At 40.8% G+C, this 25,849-nt stretch overlaps 1 protein-coding gene across 1 annotated transcript; it reads left to right on the top strand.

Moving 5' to 3' along the window:
- The first annotated feature begins 10,031 nt into the window (after positions 1-10,031).
- On the top strand, positions 10,032-25,220 carry NIPA1 (NIPA magnesium transporter 1). Its single transcript, XM_085321480.1, has 5 exons — positions 10,032-10,247; positions 13,434-13,481; positions 17,300-17,390; positions 18,541-18,701; positions 20,078-25,220. The coding sequence occupies exons 1-5, from the start codon at positions 10,088-10,090 to the stop codon at positions 20,587-20,589; spliced, it is 972 nt and encodes a 323-aa protein (XP_085177606.1). The 5' UTR covers positions 10,032-10,087; the 3' UTR covers positions 20,590-25,220.
- The last annotated feature ends 629 nt before the right edge of the window (positions 25,221-25,849 follow it).

The following is a 25,849-nucleotide window of genomic DNA, read 5'->3' as shown; positions in this document are numbered from 1 at the left end:
TTAGGCGGTCAGCCTCATTTGAAGGAAAAATGTCCTGAGACAAAATATTTTAAAATACTCTTTTGTTCAGAGGTTCCTTTTTAAAGGTGTTGTTTGTTCTTTTTTTATTTTTTTTTTGTCACATTTATTTGACAAAAGAACCTCATCATTTCACTGAGTTTAAGACTAGTTCATTGGACTATGACATTTATTTGTTACAGTCATCCTTAACTTTGCATCACAAGATCTCACTCACCTCAGCAGCAGTTAAAGTCTTTATCATTAAAAATAGAGACAATATGATGTATGTTAAAGGCTAATTTATCTGTCCACAGTCTGTGCACAGGAAGGCTTGCCCTGAAGGCTGAAACTACCTACAGTATTTCCCRGACACCTCATATAGCTGGTAAAAGTTTTTAGGTACTCTAAAGTTAGTRAGAGTTCAACACAGGGATTTCTGTTCTCAGATCTCATTCTAAGAGTTAAGCAAATCTAATACTGCTTGTGTGCAAGTCATTTGTCATCTGAGTGCCAGTCATTATGACTCTCATATATCTACTATAAACATAACACTGCACAAACCAGTTGTAGAATTTTAAAAGGGCTAACTCCTTTTGAGCAAATATTTTACAAACAAACAATATGAAAAAAGTCTTTATGACAGATATATATCAAAGAGACCCCAAATGAAGAAGTAGAATAGCAGAAATAGGGAGAAATTCAGTTCAGTCGGTCCAAAAACTGTCCCACATTAATGATACCCCATGTGCTAAGAACTAGAAACAACAGACTTCCAATTTTAGCCTAAATCAGTTAGCATTCTTACCTGCTGCTTTGCRTGAACTCAGACCAATTTAATCCAAGCATTTCAGTCATTATTAAACCCTGTTTTCTGTTAGGATTTATGACACACAACAGGGTATTAAGACTGACCTATCATATAATAAGCACCATGACTGCTAAGAAAAATACTACTTTGTGTAGACCTTGCCAGACTTGACRGAAGATGAATTAATTTCCCTAGAAGGTGAAATTCTGTCATTGCCAAAGTTCTGAAAGTTATGCTTAATACAAATATAACCTTGGTTTATTAAAAGGTGTAGATCAGCACAAGCAATGATTGTGTGATAACACTGAATGTCTGATGAACACAGTGAGAATAACCTCATGTCAACTGTTTTCCTTACAGCCCAGATGAGTAACTACCATAGCTAACTTTCATTACAACTCTCAGATCAGCTTTATTCCAAATATTAAAAAGAAAAAAGAGAAGTAAAGAATCCAAATTGCAGACATTACTGTCCGCTCTTGGCGGCTTTGCAGCTACTCCAGTCTGAAACAGAGGAACTTCATGGAAAGTCTTCTTGTACAATGCATTTTCTGGTAGACTCTCTCCAGAAACATCTTGCCTCAGCCCATCACCCTTTCTGCTGCTAGGTCCTTGTTTAAACCCTTTGGCTGGGAACCCCAGCTTCTGGGTACTGTTCTCTCAGAGCAGAATGCTCTGAACAGGTTGCTTCTTTGTGCCATCAAGGGAGTCTGTCTGACCTTCTGTGGAAACAATGGCGAGTGCAGTCAGAGAGTTTTYTGCCGAGAAGACACATTTAGTAGATAAAACATATTATTAAACTGGTGGCATACTGTAGAATTGAATATCTGGGTCCAAGATAGGAACCAGGAGCTCAGTGTCCTACAGGGTTTGCAAAGGCATGATCAGTTGACAGTGAAGCTCCAAAAGAGCCATAAGATATGGACCACTGTCTTGATAAAATGGATACTCTATTCTTCAGTTTGATGACAAGAAATCACAATTCAGATACATGATCATGCATTTGCAGTCTTGAAATAACATTGCCTTAAACCCCTTTCAGAAACATTCATATAAAAATAGACTTCACAGTGAAACTCAGGCTTTGGAGTACAGGGTTATAACAAAGGATGCACTCTATCTTACAAAGATTGATCAAAGATGATTACAAAAGCAAGCAGCTTACTACTGCTTCCTCTGAGATAYTGGCCAGAAAATATGATTTTCTGAAGAACAACGTAGTAAAAAGCCCAGATGCTCACTGTTAGAACTAGCCGGCTAATCTTACTTAGTTTACTTGATTACTGATGGGAGTGACACTAAAGCTCTCAACTTCTGAGCATTTTAACTGTTGAATTCTCCAAGGTGTACCCTTAAACTTACTCTTCATTCACTCAGTTCAGCAGATGGCCAGCTTAACATGAAGAAACTGCTGTGATAGGGGATTCAAGGATAACTTCACACTAGCTTGATATGCAGCTCAGGAAGTGGCATASATCACCATATCAAAGTTTATAATAAGATACCTACAACAACAGGTGTAAGTCAGAAACATAGCCCAGAATTCCCTTTAACCAAAGCAGAACATTTATGTAACTAATTAACAGCCAAGATATAGGAAAGACAGGCAAATTCCTTGAACCCAAGATTGTGATAGAGCCCATCTTTTTTATGATTGTGATTATCATACCTTTATAACAAGACTTATCATGAAGGCTCATGCTAAAATACTAATACGCACTAGGTTTTCACCAGCCTTCTAGTATATGAAGACAAAGAGATGCATATGAATATACTATATACATTGCATTAAGATGCTAGATTCAGCTTCTGAAAGTCAGCACAGAAGGCTATGCCCTAGTCAGACTTTGCAACTGACGTAGTTCAACTATACCACCTGCTACAAGATTAACTGGAAAATCTGTGCTTTTTTTCCTGTGTCCCCTAATCACTAGGGATCTAGAAATGATTTCTGCACAGCACATCTGAGTAGACATGATGCTAATTTAAATGGATTCACTCCAGTGTGATCATGAACACATCAAAACTAGCTGTCGAGTCTAGCTTCTGCCTGTGGCACAAAGGACAGATTCTCTCTGCAAAGAGAGAATCTTCTCTGCAGAAGAGATGTAATGGTATGATCTATTTGCAATACATCTGCCTTGCTTTCTATGTCAGTAACATCAGCCTTGCACCATCTCTCCCAGAAAAAAGCTRAAGTTCTCCAAAACTCTCGAGAATTATCTTTTGATAATTGTCCACTGTCATTCAGCTGATAATTTGTTTTCTATTAAATCATAGAATCATAGAATCAATAAGCTTAGAAGGGACCTCTGGAGATCATCTAGTCCAACCTCCCTGCTCAAGCAGGGTCACMTAGAGCATGGTAGACAGGGTTGCATCCAGGCTGGCCTTGAAGATCTCCAGAGAAGGAGACTCCACAACCTCTCTGGGCAACCTGGTYCAGTGCTCCGTCACTCTCACAGGGAAGAAATTCCCCCTCACGGTCAGGCGGAACTTCCTGTGCTTCAGTTTCTGCCCACTGCCTCTTGTCCTGTCACCTGGGACAACTGAAAAGAGTTTGTCCCCGTCCCCTTGACACCCTCCCTTCAGGTACTTGTACACATTRRTAAGATCCCCCCTCAGTCTTCTCTTCCCCAGGCTAAACAGGCCCAGCTCTTGCAGCTGTTCCTCATAGGGCAGATGCTCCAGCCCTCTGATCATCTTCGTAGCCCTATGCTGGACTCTCTCCAGTAGCTCCATGTCTCTTTTGTCCTGGGGAGCCCAGAACTGGACACAGTACTCGAGATGAGGCCTCCCCAGGGCTGAGGAGAGGGGCAGGATCACCTCCCTCCACCTGCTGGCARCACTCTTCCTAATGCACCCCAGGAGACCATTGGCCTTCTTGGCCACAAGGGCACATTRCTGGCTCATGGTCAACCTGTCATCYACCAGCACTCCCAGGTCCTTCTCTGCAGAGCTGCTCTCCAGAAGGTCAGCCTCCACCTTGTACTAGTGCCTGGGGTTATTCCTCCCCAGGTGCAGGACTCTGCACTTGCCCTTGCTAAACCTCATGAGGTTCCTGTCTGCCCAGCTTTCCAGCCTGTCCAGGCCTCTCTGAATGACAGCACGGCCCTCAGGTGTGTCAGCCACTCCTCCCAGCTTGGTAGCATCAGCAAACCTGCTGAGGACGCACTCTGTCCCCTCATCCAGGTCACTGATGAAGAGGTTGAACAGGACGGGACACAGTACTGAGCCCTGGGGGAYGCCACTAGCCACAGGCCTCCAACTAGACTCCACACCACTGATGACACCCCTCTGAGCTCTGCCTTTCAGCCAGTTCTCAATCCACCTCACTGTCTACTCATCTAGCCCCCACTTCCAGAGCTTTTCTAGGAGGATGTTCTGGGAGACAGTGTCAAAAGCCTTACTGAAGTCAAGGTAGACAACGTCCACTGCTCTGCCCTCATCTGCCCCAGCCAGTCATTCCATCATAGAAGGCTATCAGATTGGTTAAGCAGGATTTCCTCTTGGTGATCACCTTGCTTTCCTCCATATGCTTGGAGATGACATGCAGAATGGGCTGTTCCATCACCTTTCCAGGGATGGAGGTGAGGCTGACTGRCCTATAATTGCCTGGGTCCTCCTTCTTGCCCTTTTTGAAGACTGGAGTGACACTGGCTTTCTTCCAGTCCTCAGGCACCTCTCCAGTTCTCCATGACTTTTCAAAGATGATGGAGAGTGGCCTGGCAACAACATCCGCCAGCTCCCTCAGTACCCGTGGGTGCATCCCATCTGGGCCCATGGATTTGTGGATGTCTAGCTGCCCAGAAGGTCTCTAATCCTGTCCTCCTCAACCAAAGGAAAGTCTTCCCTTCTCCAGACTTTCTCCCTCACATCCAGACGACGGGATTCCTGGGGTCTGCCCTTGCAGTGAAGACTGCAGCAAAGAAGGCGTTCAGTAATTCTGCCTTCTCTGTATCCCTCGTCACCAGGGCCCTTGCCCCATTCAGTAGGGGGCCCACATTTTCCCTAGTCCTCCTCTTGCTGCTGATGTATCTGAAGAAGCCCTTCCTGTTGTCCTTAACATCCCTTGCCAGACTCAATTCCAGCTGGGCCTTAGCCTTCCTCGACACATCTCTACATAMTCTGACTGCATTCCTGTAATTCTCCCAAGTAGCCTGTCCCCTCTTCCACATTCTGTGTATTTTCTTCTTCTGTCTGAATTTGGCCAAGAGCTCCTTGCTCACCTGTGCAGGTCTCCTGCCCCCTTTGCTGCACTTCTTACTCATAGGGATGCACTGCTCTTGAGCTTGGAGGAAGTGGTTTGAATACTAGCCAGCTCTCCTGGACCGCCCTTGTCCAGGTGGTCTTCTAGGGCCTTAACCCATGAGACTCCACCAGTTAGGTCTCTGAAGAGCCTGAAGTCCGCTCTCCTGAAGTCCAGGGTTGCAGTCCTGCTTGTTGCCTTACTTCTTTCCTGCAGGATCCTGAACTCCACCATCTCGTGGTCACTGCAGCCAAGGCTGCCCCCAACCTTCACATCTCTAACTAGTCCCTCTCTGTTGGTAAGGACAAGATCCAGCAGGACACCCTTCCTCATAGGCTCTGCCACCATCTGTGACAAGAAGTTATCATCAATGCATTGCAGGAGCCTCCTGGACTGTTTGTGCCTTGCTGTGTAGTCCCTCCAGCAGATGTCAGGGTGGTTGAAGTCCCCCATGAGAACCAGGGCCTGTGATCGTGAGGCTACCTCTAGCTGTCTATAGAAGGCCTCATCAACTTTCTCTTCCTGGTCAGGTGGCCTGTAGTAGACACCCCCAACAGTGTCCCCCCATGTTGGCCTGCCCTTTGATCTTTACCCAWAAGCTCTCGACTGCCTCCTCCTCCTCCTCCTCCCYGCCTAGGCGGAGCTCGATGCATTCCAGCTACTCTCTCACATAAAGAGCAGCTCCACCACCTCTCCTTCCTGGCCTGTCTCTCCTAAAAAGCACATATCCATCCATGGCAGCATTCYAGTCATGWSAGCTATCCCACCATGTCTCYGYGACTGCARTGAGATCATGGCCCTGCGACCGTSCACAGATCTCCAGCTCCTCTCGTTTGTTCCCCATGCTGCATGCATTGGCGTACATGCATTTCAAAGTAGTAGTCATGCCTGCAGGTTTCCCAGGAAGGGTGTAGGGGGTGTCCYCCATTGCCATCCCCAACTGCATGCACCCGTTGGAGGCCCCCCAACCCAACTTGTGTTTTGTTGTCTACCCTGTCTGTATGACACCCCCTCTCCCCCTTCCCAACTGGTTTAAAGCCCTCATTACCAGGCTGAGGTCAGGCTGGCTGACCTGTTGGCAAAGGCAAATGTGCCCCGCTTGGTGAGGTGAATCCCATCTCTCCCCACCAGTTGCTGATCTTCAAACCATGTGCCATGGTCATAGATAGGCAGAAGTGACAGCAAAACTCTGCTACTAATTCAGTCTAGACTTCAAGAACTGCATATTGGTAACAGCTCCACTGCATGAACCTTGGACCCTTTAACAAAGGAAACGTAGCCTGGTCTCACTTTTCCACTCAATTTCAGACTGTGCTGGATTGTGCTGATTTGCAGCCTCCTCTGTCCTGGAAAAGAGCCAGTATATCCAAGGGCTACCTTTCTTGTTGTAATGCATAGGACAGAGAGATCATAGACGCATGTGTGAGGTCCCATAATGCAGACAGGACATAGGGCAGCATTTTGGTGCAGCTCTACATATGCATTTTCGGATATGAATGCTAAGCTCGATTTTCTTCTGTCCCTGTTCCAGAAAATGTTCTCAGGAGTCTTGTGGCCACTGCTTACATTGTAGGTGAACTCAGGGCTAAGACTACACTTCACACAGACCACTAGAAACTTAAAAAGCCCACACCTGGGCACCTGGACAAAGACTGTATACTGTCTTCTCTAATCCAGTTTTAAAAAGTTCTCATTAATGGAGCGGAGAGGAGAACAAAAAGGTTAACAGTAGCCATTAGTGCAATAGTGTGACATTTCAGTAGGTTTCCATGCATTCTCCCATTCATAGATATAAATACTCACAGCAAGACAAGAGCTGGATGAGAACCAAGATTCAAGTCATTTTCTCTGCAAAGCAGGACCCAGTCATAGCAGTGATGGCCCACTTACATCACAGCCAGTTTTACACTCCAGGTTAAGTGTTTGAGACTCCTCAGAAAGGATATTTAGGTTATCTTTAGGCCCAGGTTCAGTGGACCATTACACAGTACTCTTTGTACCACTGCATTTAACTGCAGTCTTTGGTTCTCAGAAACAGAGACAGAAAACACAAAGATTGCCACTGTTTTCTTGCCATTTTCTCTGCACTCACAGTTCCTACTGAATTCTTATTGGTTCAACTGCTGGCAAGGCTGATCTACCTAGTGCTTCTGCCAAGCAGGATTACTACTATCGCCTCAGAGTCTGTTACAGCTGTTGGTAGACTTCCACCACTGCTCTCTCAGCTACTTGATCAGGAATTTCAGATCACCATCTGCACACAGCTTCTGTATTTTCCATCTGTGTCACATACACAATGATCTTGCTTTCTTCTAGTCTAGATAAAAGACTGCAACAACTACTTCAATTAAAAAGACAATTTTTATTTTAAATACAGAAAACARACACAACAGAGGAATCCAAGCCATTATAGAAAAAGCAATATGCTCCTTCAGATCATGCACAAGCATTTTTCTACTCCTTCAGATCAGGGAAAAATCTATTCTTACCTGCAGAAGGTCCATCATTCCCTCCACTCCCTCAACTCCAAAATCTCAAATCTCTACCAACTTTGCTTGCTCACTTCCAAGAGAGCTACCTCAATCACTCATCCTTTCCCCTCTCATCCTTTCTCTATCTATTAAAACAACTCATACCTCTTGACTGATTCTGAACACCTGTATTGCTATTGAGTTGCAGAGTAGAGTTAGTGACTTCTGGAAAGCAGCCTGTGCACTTTTTACACTAATTCTCACATGTTGCATAATTTAAGCACTCAGTGGCCAACAAGTTGGGAACCACATCTGAGCTGACTTTGATGGTTAGAGAAGCATGACGAATACCGTATTATTGCTCCAAAAGAACTCTAGGAAAAAGATCATTTGATTAAAAAAAATAGTATTTTACTGATTACTTTAGATTGGCATTAGATAAGAGCGATGGAGAGRAAGAGAGTCTGGTGGAGGAAAAGCCATGTTCCTACTATGCCTTTTGGGCGTTCATGAGACATCAGACCATTGCAACATCGTAATATTGCAATAGGGCAATGTAGGAGTCAAACTAACCCAAACACATTGTTTTGCAATACTACAAACACGTTAACCTGACTTTGGCAGGAGGAATAACTCTGTCACCACAAAAAAAGTCTCAGAAAACTAGATGGACATCACAAGTGAGTAGTTAATACACAAATGTATGTAATGCTTTAAGGAAGGTCAACTGTTAGGTTTAAGGTAACAAACATTTGGTTCAAAATGTCTAGATATCACAGATTTTTTATGAATTAAGTGATCTGATAAGACATTAGTCAAATCAGCCTCTGTTTTTTCAAGATATTTGCTAAGTCTAATATTAATAAGCACTATGCTTATTATTTTAGTCTATCACTAATCCTTAACAACAATATGAATAATTTTTAGACTGTAGGTGTAATGTCAATTGACTACAGCATATTTAGAATTACCTATCCAAATCAGTACTTTAAAAAGGCACATGTAAGTTTTAAAATTTGGAGATAAAATAGCATAGTTGGAGAGAAAATAAATTGTTYTCTTGAGATCCCTAATATCTGTTTTTGTCTTGTTTCTATCAAGTCAGAGACAGATTTTAAGAATTGCTAGGTCTGAGTTTTATTCAAAATCTCGATAATTTGTTGCAAATCATTCTCCAACCATGCAAGCATAATTTATTTCTTATAATAATTTTTATTGTATACATTAGTAGACTGTATATAAGCCAGAAACTGATATTTATAACTAGCCTGTATTTATCTTCACCTCTGTCTTTGTATAGTGTTTTGCAAAATTTAAAGGGCTAACTGTTCTTCCACCTCATGCGTTCTCATTTTGCAGATCTTGCAAATTTCACAAGGATGAATCCACTCTTCCATTGTATTAAATATTTATGCGAAGACCAGAGAGAACTGATGTTGCAACCTAGGTGAAATTATGAGCAATACTGCAATTAGTGTTACATCTTTTTGCTGTTAAACCTAAACCAAAAACATACTCCAGCTTTCCTGTGAATTCCTAAGACAGCTGCCTCAAGCAGAGTCCAAGAAAACTGAGAAATATGCTGACAAGAGAAGCATTTTCAAGAATTTACCTGTTCTCTAAATTCATATCTCCTGGGAATGCTAAAATTTATGCTGTAAAGCTGGTCAGTATGCCCAATAGTTAAGAATAACAAAAAAAAMCCCACTTTTATTTATAGCAAGCCAGCATACCCTATCCAATTTCCTTGGGCAGACATTGCCACAGTAATCCATTTACAGATTGATATTTTTTAAAAAAAAAATCTAGGAATGGTAAGAACTGCAGTGAAATACGTGCTACCAAGTATTTCTGCCTACCAAGAAAGATTGCTTTCAGCTCAGCACGGCAAAGACCCCTTATGTACTGGGAGACTAAGTTCAAACCTCACCACTGTCGGCGTCCCCTAAGGTCCGGGGATATCGCCTCCAGGGACACCTCCATCCCTCCACCACGACAGCGGCGATGACTTCTGTTGTGCCCTACCTGAACGGGGAAGCTGCTGAACGCCAAGTGAGAGACGCCGAGAGGCTTGTGATTTGGAGAAACGGGCCTTTCCCTGTGAGGAGGGGAGAGTGAAAGGTGTGTGTGTGAGGGGRAGTTTACTGGATTTTTTGTTTTTCCTGGAAATAAACGCAGGTTCTGGGATTTACCACCAGACCAGCCGGAGCAGCGGTGGACCCACAGCTGCAGGTAGCGCGCGCGGCCCTCGGCGGCGGCCGAGCTCTCTGCGTAGCCGGGCGCTGCCTTGCCCCGCTCGCCGCGCCGCGGGCACCCCGCGGGCCGCCGCAGTGCGCCGGGACAGGGACCCACAGCGGGACGCCCCGCGCGGGGCCCGCGCGGAGAAGGGCTTCCCAGCGCTGTGACGTCACAGCGGCGCGGGGAAGGGGGAGCGGTGCAACGACTATGACGTCATAGCGGGGGCGCAGCGCCGGGCGGGTCCCCGCGCAGAGCCGCTGCCGGGTGCGCCGGGCCCGGGGAGCCGCGGCGCCAGCAGCTGCTCTCGGCGACGGCGGGGCGATGCGGATGGCGGTCGGTGCGGCAGCGGGCGACGGGGCAGAGCCGAGCCCCGGCCCCGCCGCCGTCTCGCTGGGCTTGAGCGTGGCCGTGGTGTCCAGCCTAGTGAACGGCTCCACCTTCGTCCTGCAGAAGAAGGGGATCGTGCGGGCCCGAGGGAGAGGTAGGGGCCCCACCGCGCCGGGCCGGCCCGGCTCCCCGCGGCGCTGCAGCGGCCCCGGCGTCGCAGCCGCCCTTTGCTCCCCCACTGCTCTTGGCGCTGCCGCCCGCCTCGGCGGCTCTGCCGGGGCGAGCATCGCCGCCGGCGCCCTCGGCCCCTGCGTGTCCTCCGCGCCCTGGGGCAGCGCTGCCCCCCGCGCARCTCCGCCGCCTCCCGATGGGCAGGCTGCGGCGGCGGCCGCCGGTCCGCGCGGGGGCCGCGGGGGGAGCCAGGCGCGCTGCCGCGGTAAGTGGGCTTCGCAGCAGAGGTCGGTGGCTGGAGCAGGGCGTGAGGCACGGCGAGGCTAACGGTGAGGCGTCGAGCGGAGAGCGACGGGGGGATATTAAGCACAGTCATCAGGCACGGCATCCAAACCTATGGCCTGCTCACTGATCTTCTGTAACACACCGTTAGGGAGTACATATATACACATGCATACATACCTATATATACACACATGCATAGGTAGACATGCGTGTGTGTATGCATGAATATATATATTTCTCTTGAAATATTTTCATTGACTCGTTGCACTTTCCTACTCGCTGTCTTTGGCTCAGATAGTCTCTTTCCCTGAAGAGCACAGGCATACCTTACACCTTGTCCACTCCTCGTGCCAGTGCTTCCCCAGATGTACACCACAAAGTTGGAGCGGATCATGTGGCAGTTGCCTTTTGTAGAGAAAGGCACAGCAAGAACGTGAAGTCACTAATCTCTGTATTTTTTTGTTTGCTTGGAAATGCCTTACCTTATTGTTGTTTTCCAGAATGAACATTCAGCAGCTTCCTGTACTATACAGTTTAACCCCCCCCCCAAAAAAAAAAAGTTGTAATTTCATAGCATATTCAGATCTTTGTATTTTATTCTGATGCTGGAACTCCCACAATCATGCCATCTATAGATATCATTTTACTAATTGCTTCTTTACAGTTTGAGTGTAGAGAAACCACAGTATATCTATTTACTTGTTTTTAATGTCTTGCTTTTGGAGGAAAGCTGTGAACACACAGGTTATATTCGGCCTTTTAATTGTATTTCTGTTGGTTGTGAATAACCATTTGTTTTGCTGGTGGTGGTAGGATGTGTGTATGTGTGAGCATGGGTACATCAGTCTGGGAACTCTTATGAAAAACACTGCACAAGCAGTGACAGAAACATGTTAAGCATTTCCTGGGGTGTTCTTTGTTGTTGTTGCTTTGTTTTGCACTTTTTTTTTTTTTGAGATGGCTGGTGTTGGAGCAGCAATGCATTTCCAGTGCCTGCTCTATCGAGCATGTTCAGGGTGGGTTCAGAGAAATACCAGCTGACAGCATGACCTAACAAGTTTATTTTGCATTTTCCACAATGACCTTACAGTTACAGCTAGGGGCTCCAGACAAACTACCGTTTCATAATCTTAGTCCYCCTTTCCCTTCAAGATGGCTGTAATTGGCTTTTATTCTTAACATAGAGGTCAAGTTTGCATCATAAATGCAAATCTTTTTGTAAGTGAAACTGAGAAAAYAAGAGAGGAAGGAATGATACTGCCACCACAATGTAGTTAAAGCAAGTTCCCATTCTTAGAGTTGGGTCTAATTACTTTTAAAGAGCTTTCAGTAGTGTGCTGAGTGGATGTGCAAGGGCTGCGCGTCTGTGTTTTCAGCATCAGTAGGTGACTGTCATAACTGTAAAACATCTTGCTTCAAAGGTATTGCTGAAGATTATTTGTGTATCTTGTGGAGCATCTTCCTAGTGTTTCCTATTGCTGTGCTCATTAATGGAGCTGTAAATTAGGAGACAGCCAGACAAATAATGCTGGTTTCTGTCTATATAATATTTTGAAGCAGTGCAGTTCTTCCTTAAGTCCARCAGTGAGAACTAAGAGCCTAAGATCATTAGTGTCAGATGATGTCTTTTTTTTCCATTGGCTTCAATAGGTGTTGTATAATTAAAAACAAGCTACTTCAAGTCTTTTCTRTGTTCTTCACTGAATCAATAATACAGTATCAATGCAGTTAGTAATCCTTGCTTAGTTAGAAACAGCAGTGGGTGACAAATATTTTGCAAAATTACCTTACTTGAGTCAATATTTTCTATAATTTTTACCCACAGCAAAGTGTTTTATATGCAATAACAAAAGTCTAAAGGATGATTACACCCACTCGAAAGCTGGCCATTTTCATTAGTCATTTTTCCTCACATTTCAGTTATATAGTGTGATTTCCAAGCACTTAATATTTTATAAGTTTCTGGAGTTATAGATTATTGAATTATAGATTTTTTWAAAAAAAAATTCCTGGGGATTTCAGAGWGCTCCATTTATGTAAAATATTGCCTACCACTCCAGCAGGTCTTGAGAGAGCATCTTCCCGAGTAAATACAGAACAGGAATGCTAGAAGGACAAGCAGGACATAACAACAGGATAATGTGATGCCAAAGTCAAGTTCTTTGAAGACTAGGGTTTAGTTTAACAAGTAGTTACTAGCTTTGCTATTCCACAAAAGTAGAACTTCCAAAATGAGATGCATAGACTCCGTGGTGCACTGCAAGTCAAGAGTTCTTAATAATTGATTTACAACGAAACTAACCATTTTGAACTCAGCAGACATTAAAGGACAATCTAGAATTTTTAACCATCTGTTAGAAACATAGTAATATGTCAGTAATTCAGAGAAKGCTTCAATCACAGCAATTTCCAAATGCTCACGTACAGGAGGATTGATCCACACTAATGTACTCCCCAAGCTCCATGCCAAAAAATGTCTCTCCCATATAATTTCATTGGGGGTATATTAACAAACTAATTTATCCAAATTATGTGTTTCCATAGGTTTCCATTTTTCTTAGTAGTGATTCTAATATACCTGTTAAATGGCCCCATTCAGAAGCATTTGCTGACATTTCAGAGGCTCTCTAAGTAATCTAAGCATTAGAGTTGCATAGTCAGGACTTCTGACTAATAAGGTTCCTTAAGGAGCTCTAACTTGGATATTTAGGCCAAATCTGAGTACCTTATATCCTCTCTCTTGTTTTCTTCCCACTCTTTTGCCTTAAAGAAAAGTGTTAAAAAGAGGTCCTTAATAGTCAAGACTGTTGAAATTATTCCTTTTCATAGTTTCAGTAATGCAAATACATATTTTTCTAATATATATATATACTTCCTCTTCCAGGTACTTCATACTTAACAGATATAGTGTGGTGGTCTGGCACTATTGCAAGTAAGTATTTTTACATGGTTTGATTTCTTTTTCATTTTTTCTTTTTTTTTTCTCCTGAAGGGAAAAGCTGTGGTTTGATGATGAAATGGGTCATCAGAAAATCTGAGTTCTAATCTTGAATATTTCACTGACTTCTAATGAAATACATTTCCCTCAAAATACATTTCTACCTTCAGTAAACTGTCGCTTGGACTATTATGTCTGCTGCTGTTTGAAGAGGCAAAGAGCTGAGATAAACCAGAGACAAACATCTTTCCAGATTTTCAGAACCATTTGATACTTGCAGCTTTTGGCACCCACAGAGTGTTCTGACTGTGGAGTCTTGGGTTTTGTATCTTTGGATTGCACTGGTGTGCTCAGTTTTTAATAAAAATCAAAGCTGAATAAGAAATTGTAATTCTGCACAAAAGGTCTTATTGAGCATATGTTATTTTTTTAGATCAGAAGGCACTTAGCTGGCCTCAATTTAAATTTTCTTTGATTTCTAGCTTTGCAGCTATAGTTTCAGTTTTGTTTTTAATCTACGAGATTTATATGTGCCACTAATTATAAGATTGGTACAGTTTTAGACTAATGCTATGACCTATGTAACCTGTGCTCACACAAAGTTCACTCTCTGATTTGAGTCCAGAACATGCAGGGTGCCTAGCTTTCTCTTTTTGTAGTTCTGCCCTAGTTTTATCCCCATGAGTTTAAAATATTACCCCACTTTTGGATGCCAATCCGGTGGTCTTTGAATTATTTGTAAATGTTTTAATGCCATTCCTCAAAAGTACGAATCCAGTTGTGCTGCTTGCCTTTTTGCAGCAAGGTAGGTCTCTGGTTTTGCCCTCTTCAAGCCTCACACAAGGAGTGGAAGCTGTTAAATCCCTTGAAGGTTAAAGTCCACAGCAAGAGTAGAGCCAACAGAGCTCCAGAGGAAAGTCCTCAGCTAATTTAAACTGAGTTTGAGTAGTTCTTTGACAGCTTCCTACTCTGCCGTGATCGTTACATGCCTAAGTAGCAGTAACTCTATGCTTTAATCACTGTTGCTTATCCCCTGTGAGGCCTCCATTTTGAATTTCTGAACAGAAGGAATAAAAGAATTTTTATTACAGGAGTCAATCTTGGTGAGTCAGAGAAAAAGGTTTCCTGTTTAAAAGGGCTGAATGTATTGAATGAAGCTAAAATTGCTGAAGGGAATGGTATCAGTTGGCGTTTGTCCAGCAGCTAGGTGCAGGTATTCCAAAACAAAGCCTCAGAAAGTTTACAGAGGAACCAAGGTAAGAATTCCCTAAGGATGCTGTARATTCAGAATTGCAATCCTGTGACAAACAGCGGTAGCAACAGCCAGGTAGGCAACTGTGAGAAAGGTGACATTTTGGAGATTTAGCAGTATCCCTAGTAACCTCGGAGAAATGACGGTAGCTGATGGTAATTTTGTAAAGTACAGAATTTGGAGTTAGGATGACTAATGGAATCAGCATAAACTCTATCAGCTTGTTTTCACAAGATTTGCTCAGATAGTGAACAAGTATTTGTGTGTAGGCATGCTGGCTCAGAATAACACTTCCTAACGGTTTTGTGGCCTTGGGATCCACTGGATTACTGAAGACTTCAAAGGAAGGGCTCCAGATTCTGCTAAGGGACTTTTTTGTACTGCAGTCAAACGAGTGGTTGCACCATGTGTACAGGTACTTCAGTCAGCATTAAACTAATTAATTGAGCAATTAATTAGTTTCAGTGCAGATTTTGATAGTAGCATAGCTGTGGCATTTGTGACAGCTTTTATAGTGGATGCATCTATGTTGGCATTTTGTCTGAGGCTGGGAACGGACTTGTGAAGCAAATCTCCTGTTTGTTTCCACTTGCTGGGCTTTGGTTCACATTTTGGGTCAATATTGGAGCATTTGAGCTGGATTTCTTTCAGCTGAAACTAGGCTGGAAGATGCATTCTAGGAATATGCCTGATACAGATCAGCTGTAAATKGACTTCCAGTCTGTGGGACCAGGCTGAAGTTAGTCTGAAATAAACCCYCTGAAACGCATAGGGCAGATTCTTTTGCTCTACAGATCTGCCCCTGCTGGTCCCTTTGCTAACGTAGACATATCAGTGTGTGTCAAGTCTTGTGCTGTAATAATTTCTGAGATACTGCTACTCGTTTAGCAAGCTTAAAGTTTGGTGTGCCTTCAAGAACTAAATCCTGTTTTGACTACAACGTTGACCTATCTGGAGAGGAATTTCTATCCACAGGAGACTGGCTGGCAGCAAAGGTTCTACTGTTATTCCATGGTGATACTGAGAATTTTGGGTAAATTCAACTAGCTTATAATAAGTTGTTTATGTATCTAAGTTGGTGCCATCTGTTAGGGTTCTTTAAACAGAAAGTTAAGGCACSAGAAATACGAAAAAGCAAACTTTTGTCAGAATAACTTAGAAATGTACAGAGTGTGCAGAAACACAGTGCCAGGTGTGCTGTGTCTTCCATGCAAGCTACTTGCTGGTGCCTTTGGATGGCATTATCTTTGAGGCACGGTGCTGTGTGTGTCTGCTGAAAAACAAAACTAAGGCTGATAGTAGAGTTATTCTCAGGGACAGAAACTATTCAGGAGACTATCACTGAATGTTGTGCTTTAGAAATGCTGTTCATGGGTTTATTTCTGTGGCTCACTCCTGCACATAGTGAAAGCCTGGGTGAACTGAATTAGTATAATAAAACTGTAGAGGATGGCATAATATTAATAAGTTTGTCTGTCTCCTTTGGGTTTCTTTCAGGTTACACACATCTTCAACTTTACTGATTATGTGAGTTAATTTGTTAAATTAGGGTTTGCACAGTGCCTTGCAGAGATAAAGAATAGTATGATGATAACAATATTTGACAGTGGAGGGTAATACCAGCCTGAGAATAAAGGCAGCTTGGATTCTTGAAATATTTTAAATGCTAATAATGGCACTTGGTATTTGAGCTGCATGTATTTTATGTTCAGTCTCCAGGTTCTTGCTGGTCACCACAGACTCTGTAACTATGCAAGCATCATGTTGACTTATAAACTTGCCAGCACTTGCAAAACCAGCTTTTTATTATTATTATTGTTATTTTTTAACTGAAAACTTGAACACATGAACTGTTTATCACAGCTGTGATGTGCAATAGTGTGGTAAACTTTGGAAATTGCTTTTATTGGAAAAAATAAGATAGGCCRTTATTGTGATTTGACATAGATTAGTTCTTGTTACACTGGTTAGGGATTACCCTTGATGTTACATAGTGCTGTGAAAATTTGATGTGCTTGACTGTATATTGAAGAGCTTTCCTGCATGTGCTTAGTATTTCATTATTCGATTCCTTTCCTCTAGTAATGTCCCTGTATTCCTCCCAAAAGGTAACACTGCTGTTAGAACTATACCCAGAAGTGTTGTTATGTGTATGTACATTCTAAAGCTGAAATCATGGGTTATATAATTTTAGCACTGCACATATAAAGATATTTGAGTGCGATACATGAGTTTTTCTAATTTGTAGTCTTATTCATAGTTAACTAAGAGAAGCCATGAGTAAGATTATTGATCGTGCCCTCTTGGATCTTCTTGGCAAATATAAATTCTATATTTAAAAATAAATTTAAAATGTATTTTAAATGAATTTAAAATTCATTAAATTCATTAAATTTTTAAAATTCCAGCCATTTTGTGCACGTGCAAAATTAACAGAGCTTAGCAAAGCTGTAACGTCTGTTTTCCAGTTGGGTCCRTCTTTCCCAGACAATATTGGGTAAGTTCTCATTACTTCCCCTTACAAAGGGATTCAAAGGCCTGTTTCTGGTTCTCTTGACAGTGGCTCTTGGTCAAATAGGAAATTTCTTGGCCTACACTGCAGTTCCTACTGTGTTAGTGACTCCCCTAGGAGCTCTTGGCGTTCCATTTGGGTAAGAGTTTACTTTACTTGTTTTTATTTGAATGCTGTTAATGCTTAGAGTGTCAAATAGACTCAGTGATTACTGGACTTCCACTTAGAAGATGTCAGATTTATGAGTGTCATTGAAATGTTATAATGTCATCTATTCCTATTTTTCCCAGCAAAGTATCATGTTGTGTCAGAGGACAGAGGAAAAAGGGGTTCTTGATTTTTCTGTTTTAACTATCACTATGATCTGGAACAGATGAAACAACTTTTTTTTCTTCACTTCGATTATTCTGGACTCTTTAGCTTATTCTCTTATTTACAGTTCCCTTACCATGTAGGTTTAGTCCATGTTTCATTTCATATTCTTTCTGGCCCCTGCTGTCCACAACCCCCATGTGTTGTTTGACTTTGAATTTAATTTAGTTTAATTTAATTTGACTCAGTTTTCCAAAGTGAGAGAGCCCCCTGCCAATGCATGYCCACAGCTTCTGTAATGTGATGTTCGTGTGTTTAAAAAAAGAAAAAAAAAGGCAAATAAAAGGAATGTTCCTAAGAGGAGTTTAATATACCACTGCAGCAAAAAAGTACACTTATTTAAAAGTGCTGTGTATTGCCTTAAGATTTTTCTTTTGCCTRCTTGCTGGGTTATGTATCTGACCATACTGGTCATTTACTTTTGAATACAGACTGCTGTGGGTGGGCTTCATGTCTGTCTGTAGTTTCATACGCTACAGATCACGCTGGTGGTGCTCTACTTACCACCTGTTATTATGCAAGGCCATATAATTTGTGTATTTTGGCCAGTTACRTGTCTGTGCTGAGCCTTTTAATCTTTATAATCAAAGGTCAATTTTATCTCATGACTACATGGTACCTACAAATGGAGTTTGGTGATCTCTCACCAAACTGTAACAGGTAGGTATCTGCACTATGTGGGGTGCCTGATGCCTGTTTCCTCCCCTCCCCCGGATGAAACATCATGGGTTGAATAAGATGGAGATTGGAAGAATCTTCCCTAACCTGAAGCTGAAATGCAGTTTGAAGGCTTTTTGAAGATTCACTAATGTTTGATAATATTTCTTTAACAGAAGGAAATTCATGTGGCAAATAACGGGCAGAGCAGTATTAAGAGATTGTATTCAAACTTCTAATTTTCCTCCTCTTTGTTAAAGGTCCATTTTAGCTTCCTACTTACTGAAAGAAAAACTCAACATTCTCGGCAAGCTGGGATGTCTGCTGAGCTGCGCTGGGTCTGTCGTTCTCATCATCCATTCCCCGAAGTCAGAGAGTGTAACAACTCAGGCTGAACTTGAAGAGAAGCTTACAAATCCAGGTACTTCATTCTTTCATTAACTCATAATGATTTTGTGAGATTGATCAAGAACACACGTGAGGAGGAGATGTACTGCTTCCAAGAGATAGTTAAACCAACTTCTGAAGAAAACATGATGTGACAGGGACAAACCAGTATGGCTTGCTCTGCTTAGAATGCCTCAGTTTATTGATACATGTGCCCAGGAAATAAATCAAGATTTTTTAACAGAGTAGTTCAGGCGTTARACTATTTTAAACTACTAAACTTTAAGAACATTCTCCTTCACAGCAAACTAAGAACAGTGGCCATTTGAACTTGTCATTTTTCTAAAATTATAAAAAAGTGTTTCTTGTTACCTACAGAATGAAAGCTGTAACTCTAGGATCTCAAGTTTTTTTAGAAAAACAACAAAAAAAAGTTGTCTTTTGTTCTTTAATTCCGCATTTGTTTTTTGTTTATAAATTTATACTAGATACCAGTTATGTTCCAAATAGATTTCTTTGCATACTAAAGGTGTGCAGAAATGCACTATCTAGACATGTCCTGAAATGCCTGTCTCATAGAGTGTTGGGCAGACATGGAAGTAAAACCCCATTAGCTGCTGGATGGGATATACTTGTGCTTAATACATTTCAAACCCACTTTTATTTTCTTTCATAAGAGCTGAAGTGACAACTGGTGCTACTTCCATTTATTGCTTTAAGTGGGAGAAACTCAAGCCGCATTAGTTACCCAAAACTAGGGGGAAGGGCAGGGAGGAAGAAGAAGACAAAGCAAAAATTTGCAAGGAAATGAAAACAAACACCCTAGTCTAAATTTACAGTTTCACTCCAGCCAACATGAACAGGAAATACATTTCTTCAAAACTGAAAGTGTGAAATATTTCTCACCGGTCTAATTTGCATGCTGATACAATAATGTAAATGATACAGCCTCCCCGTTCTTCCAACTCTCCCTGCTCTTATCATTGACTCTAATGCGATTTAACTACATTTAAGTACTTTGCTAAATTCACACACAGTGCTTTGCTGAGCTGGTTACAAATGAGGCATTATTACTGCCGTTCGTCACAGGGGATTTTAATGAGTATAACCCTAATGGAAAAGAAGATAAAAAAAAAAGAAGCCATCTTAAATCCAGTTCAAATGTGCAACTGTATCTTACTATGCGATGGGTTTGTTTTGCACAAAGCACGTGAGAATGTCATGAGTCACAGGTGCCCACTAAAACATTAAAAACTCTGATTTGAGTGTGTGTTCGATATCAAAACTTAGTCGTGGTATATACCTGATGTTCCATTGGAAAGACATGATTTGCCTGCTAAAGTCTCCAGTGTAGATCCCAAACTGGAAGTTCTTTTCTTGCTATTACCTTGTTTTCTTTTTGTTTTCCAGTTTTCGTGGGTTATCTCTGCATAGTACTGCTAATGCTTCTCCTGCTTATCTTCTGGATAGCTCCAGCTCATGGACCTACTAATATCATGGTTTACATCAGTATTTGCTCTCTATTGGGCAGTTTCACTGTGCCCAGCACAAAAGGCATTGGGCTGGCTGCTCAAGATATCTTTCACAATAACCCATCAAGTCAAAGGGCTCTGTATCTCTGTCTGGTACTTCTGGCAGTATTAGGATGTAGCATTATCATTCAGTTCAGGTACATCAATAAGGCACTGGAGTGTTTTGACTCCTCTGTGTTTGGTGCCATCTACTATGTTGTGTTTACCACTTTAGTCTTGTTGGCTTCAGCCATCCTTTTCAGGGAATGGAGTAATGTGGGAGTGGTAGATTTCTTGGGAATGGCTTGTGGATTCACCACCGTATCTATCGGAATTGTTCTTATACAAGTCTTCAAGGAATTCAACTTCAGTATTGGGGATTTAAATAAACCTAACATGAAGACAGATTAAAAAAATTTTTAGGGAAACTGGGTGGCTCAGGGAATGACAGAGCCTTTTATTTCTAGGTCACTGCTTCAGTTATGATTCAGATTGGTATTTGTTACCCTCTGACAATTTGGTGGCCTACAGGAAATGATTTGGAGGCTTCCATCCAGTTTCAAAGGGACAGTTGTCCATTCACCCCAAATTAACATAATAAATGGCAGTAATTAGTATTATTGCTGATGGCCTCAGTTGGAAGGCTAAGGATTGAGTCAGCATAGAGACCGATGTATTTTCTCACTGTAAAAAAGCAATTCATCACAAAAAAGGTTCAGGGGTATTCTAATAGGCTTGTGTTGTGTATATTATGGCTGCTTTTGAGGTAAGCTTTCTGTGGAGTGGGAACATCAGTTTCTAATGCACTCAATCTGACACCTTTCATGAGTGATGTATACCCTTAAAATTTGGGGGGGGAGGGGGGAGTGAATGGAACAATTTGTTAATCTTCTTAATATAGCAATGTGTTCACCRTCCAGGCTGTGAATTCTGAGACAAGTGTTGATTCAACTCTGACTGCGGATTTGTCCTTTTATAGTAGCTGTCTCTGCAATTTGGTCTGACATGGAGTGAAGACACTGGGGATTTTTAAATTAAATTCTTTATAGAGAGCAGTGGACCCTTAAAATCTTTCACTAATTATTTATCAGCAGATGGTAGTGTCCAGATTACCGGTATGCATTTTTCTTTGTAACTTATATGCATTAAGACATACTGCATTCATCTTGAGTTTTTAACTGGGAACAGACAGAAAGGCTGTGAAAGATGTGGAAACAATGCACAGAATTTTGTCTATGAGGTGGCTTATTTGTAAGCAGCTCAGAACTATTTCAGTGCCTTTGTAATCCAAAAATACTGCATAAATGTGAATGTATTTGTTTCAGATGGTCTATACTTGTTTAATAATTCACTTTGATTGTATGTAATATTTGACTGTATTCAAATTCTAAACATGTAGAGCAGCCAGAAGGAGCTACATATTTTTGGAAAATTTTACAAATCTGAGTTGAAATCTTCAGATGTCTTGACAGCTTCTGAAATATCCATAGTCATAATGAGAAGAGGTAATCTGCAAGAGGTCTGTTTAAAGCAGTCCAGCATATCCTAGTTAAGTGGCAGTATAGGCAACTGTGTTTAGTTAGGAAGCAGCAACAACAACAAAAAAATAGAATAGCATGAGATTTCTTGGTAGCTCAGAAAAAGGAAAGATGGCCAGATCTCTCTTGTAACCTGGAAAAAGGAGATTAAAAACTGAACTATTTAGGCATTTAGAGAGCTGAGTTTCTGTATAAGCATTCAGATACAGTAACTTACAGACCTGAGTGAGTTCAGCAATAGTACTTTGACACTGGAATGATTCTGAACTGATCAGTTTAGACCATTTGGAGAATACTGGTATATTAACAAAAGAAATCAGTCACAAGACTTGAAAAGTAATGATTATATTTTTCATTTTAAGTGCAAAAATAGCATACAGTGGAACTCAACATCTCTGGTTCAGAATGTCTCTTCAAACAAACAAACAAAAAAAATATTGCAAGACTGTTTTGAGAAGTCTATGACACTTAACAAGAAAGCACAGATTTAGTTTTGTGGATGGTTAACAGTAAAGCAAACTTTAATTAATGGAGAGTAATAACTATTCACTTCAGTGATGTTTTTTGATCATAAGTAACGTTTCCTTACAACTCAGCCTCCATTTTCATTTAAACGAAATGTTATAAGCCCTTCTGATTGTAGCAATAAACATGACTGGTGAACCCTAAAGAATTGGTATTTTGAAGAGAGCAGAAGAACCCTCCTATGTTACTTTTACAACTGAAGTGACTCTTACTCTGAATTGACAGAAACACATTGTTATAGGCCAGCAAAGAAACTGGGTATCTTGGTGAGATTAAAAAAAAAAAAGCATTAGCACATAAAAAGCCATCTTTGTGGATTCCTAAGTACTGTACATGGTTTCTTGAAAGTTTCAGTATTGTAGGTGAGGGAATTGGATTATAAAGTCTGGATAAAAATAAACTTTGTTCATTATTGATTGAAAGATGGTAACTTGGTTATCAATGCACAATTATGCTTTGTCATTCTAGTTCCCTTTTCTGATTGAAACTGAATCCTAAATAAGTTATGAGACCTGTAGTGATTTACTTTTAAAACTAGTATTAGCTGTTTGTTGAAGTAATCAAGTCATCTTTTCAAAATTCAAATTCAGAGTTCATGAGTTGTGTGTTCATTTTGTACTAGCCCTTACTCTCTGAAGACTTCCATGAAAATCTATCTTTGGGCTAAAGTGAAAATGACAGCAGTCTCCTCTTAGTCCTTCTTTGGCCATATCTCTTTGTCTGTTTTGTTCTAAAGTTTCTTCCTATTTATTTAGAAAGTGCCTATCCTGGTATTTTAGGTACATATGCAAATTATTATTAAATATACTGAAAACAACTTGACTGCCCTGCTATAACCCTGCCATTTTCTGTACCACATAAACAASTTCACTTGATAAGCACTCACTGTGCAGAGTAAGAAAAAAGTAGCAGCTGTGTTCTTTGGTCCTCTGACCATTCTTAGAGCTGATAAATGTCTGCAGTTTGTTCTTTTCCCCTCCTCAGCTGCTCCTCATGCCTGATAAGCTTTCTAGAAATACTTAGTAACCCTTGTTTGATACAGATGTCAAAAGCCAGCACATAAGGTGAAAGCAATTATAGTGGCCTTGCACCTTGTTTATATCTGCAGCCTTTTACATTGTGAATGATAAATAATGAAAAAAACTTTATTTTTGCTACTCTTTGTTCAGTATATAACAGCTTTCTTTTAAGTTCTGCTGTACCTGGGTCTGGTCCAGTTCTAACTTTAGAAATGTATTAACATTTCATGTTGTTACTATTGGCATGATTCTTTCTCCCTCTACCCCATACCCTACTTGCTCTGTGTCCCCTACCTTTTTTAGTCTTTTACCATTGCTTTTCTGATTGAAAAGGAGGCACTGTTGAATTTTCAGCTTTTCTCTCTTTCTCTCCTCCTAGACATTTGAGTAAGACATCTGAGTTCCATCATCTCAGGGAGCAAATGTGCATAGTTGTCTCCTGAGCTTTGGTCTCAATTGTGGGTCTGCCCTTTTCACATACTTTCACGTTACTCACATGGATAGCTATGAGCCAGATGACTTAAGTGCGGATTCCAAAGTAGAAGTGACCAGAGGCTACACATGTACAAAAGTGGACTGATTACAGTGAGATGCATTTAAATTTAATTTAAATCCATATGAAAGAGATTTACTCTGGCTTCTATTCTGCTTATCAGCCATATTTACTTACATGATGTTGTTACTCACTTGAAGATAGCTCTTTGATCATTATCCCTTCAGTATATGGAGGATTTACATGTGTCAGTCCTGATCTTTATTAGATGTTAAATATGAAAATCCCTCAAATGTTCACTAGGAGAATAGAAACCTTTGTGATACCAAAAAAACAACAAAAAAAAATTATGCTTTACATGCTTATGTAAAAAAACAAAATACCTGAAGAAGGTATCTGCTGAATTAGCCTTTCAGGATACTGTATGTGTACGTAGAGCCTATTTATTAGTGAGCTGAAACTAACATGAATAAGAACCAGTCAACATAGTCAACCATACAACAGTTTGACAAGTGAGGCTTCCTTCCAATAATTTTGATTTATATTGAACGTATGTATTTTTATGAAGTAACTAGCACTGAAAAATGAAAACACTGGATTTTATTCATTGAAACAGTTAAATCGGGGAGATTTAATTTTCCTTTTTTTTTTTAAGAAAAAGGATTTGATGTAACTAAATATAGGATGCTTAAAATGGGGCTTTGTTTGCACAATATACCCTTCTCACCTTCTTGTTTTATAAATATAAAACACTAAGGATTCTACAGATCTTCCTTAGTTGTTTTGAGATCATGTAACTTCTGGACTTGCTGAAGTTTTACTGTTAAATCAATTTGTTTAGCTATTATCTGTTTTTTTTTTGTTAGAGATCAAGTCTTTGTAGTAACTCATTGGTGCTATAGAATGTGGGCTTAAGTGATGCAGAAATTCAGAGAGTACCATTTTAGCACCAATGATGTCAAGTTATCATTACTAGCACCCAAGTCTTTCAGACAGTAGTGTTGAAATCGAGTGATTACAAGGTTACGTATTAGGAAATCTTTTTAAAGAGCTGCAAATAAGCATTTTGGGGGTTTGGGGGTTTATTTTTCAGACAGTTGTGCGAAATTTTACACACAAGGGATATTTTTGAGTTACTTTTTCAACTGTGGAGCTTTTTTTGCTGGTATGTAAAAAAACAAACAAACAAAAAAACTAGTGAGATGTAGGGGAAGAGTGGATGGCAAAAAATACACAGTGTGATAGGTTTGGTTGCTTCAATGCTATTGCAATATAGTAACTACATATTACATGAAAATGGTTTATTTTACTAGCTTTCAAATAATGTATATATAGATTTATTAATGGCTTACAAGTCTAGCTTATTCTCTTTGCTTTTTAAGAAAATAGTTATAGGCATGTTGTATTTGCCTTGTGTAAATTATAAAAGGCTATTTATTAAGTTTTCTGATAACTAATCTATTTATTAACCTGTAATGTTTTAAAATAAATGATTTATTTCTAGCTCAATGTTTGTTTTGTGATTCCTCCTATTTTACAGAAAAAAATAATTGTTTTCCCACACATCTAGGTGTCATAAGGCCTTATCTCAATTCATGAGCCGGAACTATTTCTTTCACCCTTCAATAAAACAGCAGCTGTGCTTTTACTGATAGTAGAAGTTTCTTTCCCATGCACAGATTATTTGCCACACTGAGGACTCTTGTCACTAAATAGTGGTGTCTGACAACAAGCTATAGCTTAATGTCTTAATTGCCCTGAAGTTTGCTCACAGGTGAAATGAACACTTCAGCTTTGGAAAAAAATGTTGTCAGGCCTGAGTTCACCTTAAACTGTGCATTTTAAGAGTTATCATATTCTCTGTTCATGCATTCCTGTACATTGTCTAGTGGTTAGCAACAGATGGCTTTTGTAGAAAGATCTATTGCTCCATAGTTGGATGTGCATGAAGTGACAGCAAATGTAAGGGGAGTCCATGTCACCAGCCTAATTCACTGTCATGAGAGCTTTCTACAGAAGGAATCAATTAGAAAATTGAAATTCATACTTCCTCAGTATAAATTGCTGTGCTCTCACATCAGGTACAGGCAAACAAA

The sequence above is a fragment of the Rhea americana genome, unplaced genomic scaffold (genome assembly GCF_003343005.1).
Source record: "Rhea americana isolate MKP2758 unplaced genomic scaffold, rheAme1 scaffold_7, whole genome shotgun sequence".
NCBI classification, from domain to species: domain Eukaryota; kingdom Metazoa; phylum Chordata; class Aves; order Rheiformes; family Rheidae; genus Rhea; species Rhea americana.
The sequence above is the reverse complement of the archived record's forward strand: the minus strand, read 5'-3'. Positions and strand labels throughout refer to the sequence as shown.